General features: G+C 44.4%; 2 protein-coding genes across 2 annotated transcripts in view; one reads left to right on the top strand and one right to left on the bottom strand.

Annotated features, from left to right (window-relative positions):
* Nucleotides 1–6,863: 6,863 nt before the first annotated feature.
* T265_02241 (hypothetical protein) overlaps nucleotides 6,864–9,203 on the top strand; it is a gene marked incomplete at both ends in the record, with an annotated part of 34,913 nt that continues 32,573 nt past the window's right edge. Inside the window, 3 exons of the mRNA XM_009166429.1 lie at nucleotides 6,864–7,067; nucleotides 7,113–7,158; nucleotides 7,196–7,329. Coding sequence (XP_009164693.1) covers nucleotides 6,864–7,067; nucleotides 7,113–7,158; nucleotides 7,196–7,329 — 384 coding nt within the window. The remainder of the gene's footprint in view (nucleotides 7,068–7,112; nucleotides 7,159–7,195; nucleotides 7,330–9,203) is intronic.
* T265_02242 (hypothetical protein) overlaps nucleotides 7,396–9,203 on the bottom strand; it is a gene marked incomplete at both ends in the record, with an annotated part of 13,944 nt that continues 12,136 nt past the window's right edge. Inside the window, one exon of the mRNA XM_009166430.1 lies at nucleotides 7,396–7,466. Coding sequence (XP_009164694.1) covers nucleotides 7,396–7,466 — 71 coding nt within the window. The remainder of the gene's footprint in view (nucleotides 7,467–9,203) is intronic.

The raw sequence follows: 9,203 nt of genomic DNA, 5'->3' as shown, positions 1-9,203 counted from the left end.
AAATAACGCCCTCAAAACCCTCCGTGATTTTTCTTGTATAACGTTTTTACTGGAGACTCTCAACCTCCATTCGTCCTCCGCGATTGAGTTTGTCACCATTTGAAATAAAACGAAGGCCAACTCCACTTGTGTTCATAAGCGATAATATTTTACGCATGTACTTATAGATGTGTTTATTGGCTAAAAAGTGTTTGTCGCTACGTAAATCTTCAGACGTCTCGTTCTTCCAAATTATCTTCCATCCAGCGTCGCAATGTGAGTATCACACATTCCTTTCGATTGAGCCGCCATACAAACTTAAGACCAGCGAGGTTATCTGACGATCGGAGAGTATGGACTCTCGACTCTTTTCTCTCGCGAATACACACAGTGGCTAACTCATCTAATGTTTCATCTAATCATAAACTTGCTTCCGAAATTTGTGCGCTTGATGAGTCTCGTTTTTAGTTGAAAACAAAGGGTTTCACGGGATTTTAAACGGTATAATGGAGTGGAGCGGTTCTTGATGACATGCGCGAACTCTGATATAAGTTCATGTTTTGCCGGAGATTCTCCAAAACTTTGAAGGTAAAGGGGTTATGTTGTGAGTCGGTATATAGCGTATAGAGCTATCTGAGGATAAGTGAGCTGAGGCAATTTTTTCAAGAAGTTTTCCCTTTACGCCTATCTGAAGCTTTTCACTTACCTTCCCGCTTTTTTCTTCCATCTTTTTTCTCGATCAATCTCTTCTGCACTTTGTTGTTCTTTTATGGTCACTTCCTCGTAGCTTGGCTAACGACGGATCCGGACAGTATTTGTTGTGTCAGGGTATAACACAGAAACTGTTTCGACAGGTAAGGAAGTACTTACGGAGAACGCCGCGGTCAGAAAGGCCTTCACGTTATTTTAGATTTTCGTTTCATGGGGGAGTTAAAAAGTGGTGTGCTATGTGTGGCCGCCGGTGACTCGCGAGCAAATAACTTAAGGATGGATTGGGGCGTTGAATAATCCTCGGTGGCCTAAGCTTTTTGGCTGCGGCAAAATATCATATACTGGTTTAGTTGATATACCATACCCTTGAGGTTACTTGTGATCCTAAACTGGAATGATCCCATAGAGCCAAGTTATTTTCTATCAATCAGTGACCGGGCTGCAGGATAATCCCGGGTGAAATTCTAATTGAAGGGCAGAGATAGCATGGAATTTGATGTGCTCGATGCGGCAAAAATTAGTCATCGCACCTAATCTGCCAAATGCTCTTTTGGTCATCAGCTTGATAAGTGCGAGACCAATGCCCATGTTGAAATACATAAGGCAAGTAAACAAGTCAGGTTTCTACAACATCAAAAAACGATAAGTTCAAAGAGGAACAATGTAAATCCGCTCAAACGTTCCATTGTTACATTCTTGTTTGGCACTCGCAAGTCATCGCCGGAATTGTTCTGGCTTTTTATTTCATGAGACAACCCTATCAATATAACGACCACTTGTGAAGCCGGAAAATTTTTTCTTCGCAGTCATTTGCCTGTTAGTCAGTGACTAAATAGCGGTTTTAGCATTCTTATGCACGGTGGACTTGGAGCACATTGAGACACAACATTTAAGTTGTTGATGTCTGACGCTAACAGCTTACAAGTTGACCTCCGCAACAGTGAGATTTACTATGGCATGAATTTTGTGACAACAAATGAGTACCATTTATGTGGTTATTTAAAATTTACCCCTGATTCTGGACGGCTATACAACGGTTGAACACTGATTTTTTCTAGCAAGCAGTTGTGCCACGGCTGTTTGTGCACAGGACATAAATCACTTTATGATTATTTGGTAGAAACGTTGTCATTTTGTCAAACGAAAGGAAAATTGATTTTTGAAATGGTTGCGAGTCTAAAAATGTCTTCTGCAGCAAACTTTTGGCTGAAGAAATAACGTACCGGTTGTTTACGGTCCAGTGGTTCCTTACAGATGAAAATTGATAAAATAGTTATTAATTCACCAGATGTCAGTTGTCAAGGGGCATTCAAAGCGTCAATAATAAACCGGAATATTTACTCACCTGACTGTATGGACCAGAATAACGACAGAGTATAACTGTGTGTTGTAATAAATTTAACACGACTAAAACACTCACTGTAGACGCATTAACAACCTGAGTTTGAACAAAGTATTAATTAGTCGCCGTCATAATAGAACCTTATTCAGATTGACAACAATCAGACATGGCCAAAAGTGTCCGATAACCGAAGTTATAATGAGGCTGCTCTGCATTCAAACACTAGATGACGATCGTGAGCACGTCCCCTCAGGAGCAAGCAGGCCTACAACTGTTCAAACATTTTGTTAAACTTAATAACCTAATACCCAGTCAGCGTTTGCCATGGTAAAAATGTAAGGGTTTTGGATAGGTGTGAAAGCCTTCCACTTCAGTATCAGCAGTCGTCTTGCAGGAATACGGGGAGCTTTTCATAGCTCACAAAACGTACAAAACTGCTAGAGCTGTCATGCCAAGCCTCTGATGTGAAGTATTAATCCTACGGTTGGTTGAATTAGTTTACAGTTTTTTTCATTTCAACGCCGGTCAAAAATCTATTTATTATGCATCCATCAAGGAGGCCTTTGAACAGCTATATTTGTTGAAACTGAACGCAAATTTTAACTGTGCATTATTTGCGTTGGCACAGTTTCTTATTTTGAGCTAACTGCAAGAAAGTCCTGTCCGCTGTTGCATGAATTTTCCTGGTGTAACTATTTACACTTCTTTCATTGAAACATCCTCCAAAACTTAATGATCCTGGGGCAAATATTAGCGGTATGAAAAATTTAACGCCCTGAATCCAAAGGGTAGGGTTATAAAATTTTCACGCCACCTTTTCAGAATTAATAATCTCACAGATCATAAATGTAATGCTTCGGTGCATAAAGGACCTACGATATGTTGCGTGGAATTTTTTCGAAAATTGTGATCCCTTCCTGAAACAGGCTTCTAGTCGGTCTCGTAAATACTTACATTTTCGAGCAAATATTCGCCAGATTGTTCACCTTGACGTACCGAGCTCTAGCTATTGTCCAAGATCATGTCATTCGTTAATTTATTCCGTCGTGTCAACATCCATCTTTATAACACCTCCCCACGCTATGCCTTCTCATGTTGCGTCGGCTGATTTTGGTAAATTGTGCATGGCGCTAATCAACCCGTGTACTTAAACGGCAATGCAAATGTCATCTCAAATGGAACCCCAAACTTGATCGGAATAAATTCTCAAAGTCCGGTACTTAGTAACTTGGATTGGTTGCTACTTAAGAATTTTTCAAAGTCCTCAAAGCAACCACCTGATACGTTCATCTTATTGGTCGGAGTTTGCTGGACATCCACCAATTTGTTCATTTTCCTTTCAGCGCTATCCTCATTCGAGGTATTCGGAAGTGCAGTAGCAGGAAGATTCTAAAGGGGGTCGGGAGCTTTGGATGCTCGTAAGTATCGAGCGCAAAACTGCTCAACGTCATTTTGTTGGAGGAAATTCTGCGCAGTTTGTGTTTCGAGTTGCACCACCCCTTTTAAAGGATCGCTGCTGGTTCATTTGTGGAGATACGCGGCCCCTAGCCCTTCATTATCACCCATTGAAATACCTAACGGGGCTTCCATATCAGGCGTTGAACAGGGTAGAAGGTGGAAAAAATGAGGGAATGGAATAAGAACTGTAAGGCCCAGTGAGCTTGAGGGGATATCATATAGGACACTGTGCGGTAACCGAGGGAAAACTTTTTTCAAGTCCATCTCCGCCTTTCGCGGACGGCTTGACATCCTGGATTTTCAACGCCAGCGCCCACCAAATGGATGTAGACGCTGCAAAGTGGTAGTCGTAGGACTTGCACCTTCCTCTAAATGACGAAATATGCATCAATATGTTATTCGGAGGTGACTCAGCGGGCTCCTTTTCCTGCATGGTGAGAGTGGGCCTGAAGGCAACAAAAGGATGGGTACCAAAAATGATTTTGGTAACTGGCTCCCTTCAAGCATGCCCTCAGTGCTCTATGAGAAATGGGCCCATTCTACGGATGCTTCAAGACGCCTTCCACCGCAATACCCCCACGGACTTTCAGGTACATTACGAGGTCTAAGACAAGTTGCTTCTTGAATATACCAACCGAGTTGTTTGCTCAAACGCAATAAGCACGTAAACCTGGTCGAGTTTCTCCGAAAATGGTTGCAAGCCTTAATTCCGTAAGCCATGTAACGCGTCTTGACCTCTTTCTCCCAGAGGTCTAATACTCACACATGCCCCGCTTGGAAAGGGTTTACCGACGGGATTTATAGCTTGGACCTAACTCACACACAGCGGGGACATCGTGTGAATAATTTCAAGCGCTTTCACTATTCGACATTTTTTCTATTTCAGGTAGTTGATGCATGGAATAACCCTTTTCCAACGGCTGTTCGTGCTTCATCTGGTACCCGTTTCAAGGCACTTTTAGAAGATTCTTATCTGAGTCCTTGCGCTGGAGGTTTACCGTCCTGTGCTGGGAACTTAAAGAACAGTGCTACACTATTTTTCCGCTTGTGCATCCGGGTGGACGAAAGCCGCTGAACGGCAAGAACGAGCCCGTCCCAGTAAGCTGGAACGAATGCCACAATCCTGTGTATCAATCCGCAAAGCCGTAGATCCTGCACCAAACTTCGACAGGACATTGACCGAATTCCACGAAATTTTCCATCACTTCGTGCGATGAAAGGCCATGAAACGCATCCTAATTCGCATCACCCTAGATAACCTCGTGAGAGCTCACTGAGATCCCAAATGCAACCCACGCGCTACCAAACGGTTTTTGCTTGACGGATATGCCCGTGTCTGTGGATAGTTTAACACAAACCAAAAACAAAGGATTGACACCGAAAGCCGTATTTTCTAGCTAATAAAGAGCATCCGATCGAGTACCACACGTTCCATTGTTCTACGAACACAGAAAAATCATATACCGAATGAATTTTTCTCTTCCGAGTGGAATATTCTGCATAAAAGTCGGCTCAACTTACTCTTCTCCTGCACCGGTCTGCATTGAAGTTCTCTCAGGCTGCATCGCTGGACTGCTCTTCCTTCTGGTCTATATCAATATTCTTCCGGGTATGATTTCGGGTCCATACATACTTTTTGTTGACAATTTCAAACCCTACAGACCCAACCCCAGGGCACCCCGATTTACTGCCGAAACTGCAAACTAGTGGCCACCAGACTGACACCTTGCTCTGGATAACAAAAAGACCCTTATTTATTGTTTAGAGAAGCTCGGCAAACGCTTTTGTCACGAATTGGTGAGGGCGGACGAGAAAATACAACGAAGCTAGATAGGAAAACCACCTTGTTATCTGGTCCAGTTCAAGCATTTCCTTCATAATGAATCGGAGAAGATCGGCTCGGAGGGCATTCGTCGTACTTCGGATGATTCAGCGCAGCTTGTCCCGTATTACTCGCAGTCTTCCGGGAACCCTCTGGGGACTACATCATGCCACCTTGTGAATGCCATAACCAAGTTGCCTATTGGAGACGCAAGAGGGCCGAGGCCTTCATCGAGCTTGCCAAACGAGTTGCTGAGAGAACGGCACCTGGCCTCAGATCTTTTGAGCATGAACCTCTCCGGAGTTTATTGGGTGGCTTCTGGTTCCTTGCCTGAACTTTTTAAGACCGCAGCAGTTCATTTTTTAAAATAAGGTTTAACACCGGTGACGTCATTTATACACGGCACGCTTTTTGACTTTTCGGTGAACTTGTATACGTGGCTTCGCTTTTCGAAACTGTTTCGTTATATATATGTGCTGCAACCATAAACGGTTGCGCCTTGAAATGAGCAGAATCCCATGTGCAACAAGGCGAAGCCGCACCTGGGAATCTTATGCTTAGCTCATTCCCGTGTATTAATGCGGGAACGCATGAGCCCAAAACATGCACCTAACCACTTAACACCACTCAAGAACCTGCTCGGCTTTAGTCGGTCCCACGGGCTGGTGACAACAAACTCACGGATTCACGGATTGATATACAGGATCGAGGCTTTTTGCCAAGATTCCTGGATCGGCTTTGTTCTTGTCGTTCAGCGGTTGTCGTTCACCCGAGAGGCACATGTGAAAAGAGTGTGTTGCACTGCTCTTTATGTTCTCAGCGCGGGTTAGTATGTTTGCCAGCGCAAGTATTTTCTAGTAGTGGTTCGAAATGGGTTCTGTTAAGAGTGTAGCGGACTAGGACCTAATCAGCGTGTTCGGATAAATTAACAAGCAAAAGTAACCAACGCAAAATCACAAAAATCACAATAGGAAAGGAATGAGTAGTCAAATGGGGACTCACGAATGCGTAGGTCCAGTAGTCCACTACACCGATCCGAATGCAGTAACTGGGTGTGAAAGGAAAATATTCATTCGTCGAGATTTCCTGCAGATGGTTCCGTGTGAGTGATACATTCCACGGTAGGAAAATTATTCACGGCTAAAAAAATGTCACAGGGATTTATTGTGACGTTTAACAGTTGACACAAACACAGAGATTTAGTCCCACTGGTTCAACAGTCAACAAACAGTTCAACGGGCGTAAATACAGTCGTCCAGCAAGAAGTCAGCAGGTGGCGCCGGAAAATCGTGTATTCGTAACATTAAAACAAACGTCATGATACAATGTGAACGACAGTTACAAAGTGTGGTTTAAGTTCAGGAAGAACGGTAAATGTGACAACGGATTACAGACACTACAAGAGCGATCTGGAGCATGGTGGGCCAGCATTCGCTCTCTCTCCTCTTCGAGGTACTTAACCCAAATGTGTGACCGTAATTGGTAGCCGTTCAAATAATGCTTGATGCTTTTGCCTTCTTTTTCGTCTCTGAACCTTTATCCTGCTCAACCATGCAGCAGTTGTGTCAGTTAGGTGACCTTAAAATAGACCGGCTTTTTCGAATCGGCACGATGCTCACCAATGAGTCACACTTGCCAGCCTTTGGTACCCTTAGTCTACATGAAAATCCAACAGGATGGGGCCCAGTGGAAATTCCGAAGGAGTACGAAAATATGCCGTATCAACCATTTGCTAAAGATTTCCGGCTGGGGAGGGTAGGCGATAATTTCTAGTCCGTTTAGAGTGTTCACCCTTTTTAGGTTGCCGATTGGTCAGGTAGCCTGTATCAGGATATGAAATCAAAAGGTATATACCCCGTTTCATAATAGATTCTTCTTTGAAGGACGCTATTTGTCGCAATTTTCTGGTGCTCAGTACGCATACATACACGACGAAGACGATACTAACTTCCAACTCGTGAGCACCGGACGTGATCCGAAGTCTTCAGCTATGCGTCCACGGTATCGATTTCCTATGGTAGGTGGACGTTTTTGTTTAGGTTGTAATGATGTGTTCCTGTTGCATCGCTGGTGCCTAATTTTTTCACGGATTGAGGCTCTTGGCCAAGACTCCCGGGTCGGTTTTGTTCTTGTCGTCCAGCGGCCGCCGTTCACCTGAAAGGCACAAACGAAAAAAGGGGGATCGCACTACTCTTTATGTCCTCAGCGCGGGGTATTATGCTTGCCAGCTGAGGACTCGCATAAATAATTGTCTAATAGTGCTTTGAACTGGGTTCCAGAAGGAGCGTGGACAACCGTCGAAGGAAGGTTATTCCACACAGCTACTACCCGAAATGAGAAAAAATTGCCTCGTGAATGTGTGTGCTATGAGCTTGAAAATTTTCTTGCTACATTCCCGCCGTGTGTTTGCTGGGTCAACGGTGAAAAACCTGTTGGTCAAGCTTTGTTCAAACGGCATAAGTGAGAATTAGGTCCCACCGGAGGCGACGGTACTCCATTGGAAATGGGTCAAGCACCGCGAGACGCGTTCCGTAGTCCACAAATTTGAGGCCCGTAACCATTCTTGTAGTGGTTCGCTGGACACTCAGTGAGGGTGTCTTCTGTGCGTCCTGAGTAGACAACTTGGTTGGCGTTGGAGCGGTCTGACCTAGGACCTATAGAGTATTTGGAAATTCGGGAGAAGGTGCACCGAGTCATCCGTGAAATGGCGAATGCATTTGGGGCGATTTCTCATAACGCAGTGAGAAGGACAATTTTGAGGAGAGTCGGGTACCCAAATCTTTTTTGGCGTCTGTCCTCATGAATTTTTCTGGTCCTTTCTCACCATGCATAACAAAGGCATTCGCTGGGTCTCCTCCAAATAATAATAATAATGTTTATTCCCAACTTGTGAGCGGTATACCATCTGGCATGATCATGCGTTTACAGTCAGGCTGGGGCATGACCGGGTGATTTGCGGGTAGTGGGGATTGCGCACTCTTCGTCATTCAGATCGGTTTGGGAGAAATCCGTGTTGAGCTGGAGATATCAGGTTGCTGGAAGTAAGGTGATCTAGGATAGCTCGCCTCAGAATGCGTTCCATCACCTTGCGCGGCACGCTATTGAGGCTTATGGGCCTGTAGCTCCCAGGAGATAGTCGGTCACCAGTTTTGTAGATTGGCGTGGCAATCGCTTCCTTCCAAGGAGAGAGAATGTAGCCTTTGTCAAACAGCTGACGAAACACCAGGTATAAGTGATTTGCCAATGTAGACGACGTTTCCTTCAGGATCTTTGGATGGACTTCGTGGGGCCCCAGCGGTTCTGAATTTCATGAAATGCCAGCTCATCTGTGTCTCCTGTAGTCATCTTTTTGAAAAAAGTTGAGACCTCTTCCAGAAGACGCCAGATCCTTTTAGGCAGTCTGTGGTTGATTTACTGCGTACTGATATTTTTTTGGGACGAACATCGTGTCAGCCTCTTGAACCTTCTGGACAATAGTCTTATATAGGTCTTCCACTAAAGCTGGTCTCAGTTTAACTTATTTAAGAAAGATGCGCATTCCTGAGAAGTATGCACGGCAGAAGTTTCGAAACCAATAGCCCAATAGCAGATGAAACCAAAGGTCAGCACACAGTGGTCGCTATGTTCCAGTGGAGCGTTAATTGTTACCTCATTAACGAAGTGTCTTTCTGCGCGATATCTGGTTTGTGCAACGAAATGTTGAGTCCAAGCGCTCTGTTGATCATCATCGTCATCGACAGCATGACATCAGTGTTCAAGACCGATGCTTCACTGCCGTACAACCATGACTTATTTGAAAGCCTTATTGTAAAGAAAAGAGTAAAGGTGGACGGGGGAGGGACTTAGTGCTAGCTTAACACAATCATTCCGAGGTGCCTACACCTCCAGACA

Source organism: Opisthorchis viverrini (genome assembly GCF_000715545.1).
Source record: "Opisthorchis viverrini unplaced genomic scaffold opera_v5_27, whole genome shotgun sequence".
Classification (NCBI taxonomy): domain Eukaryota; kingdom Metazoa; phylum Platyhelminthes; class Trematoda; order Opisthorchiida; family Opisthorchiidae; genus Opisthorchis; species Opisthorchis viverrini.
This window is presented reverse-complemented; position numbering and strand designations above follow the sequence as displayed.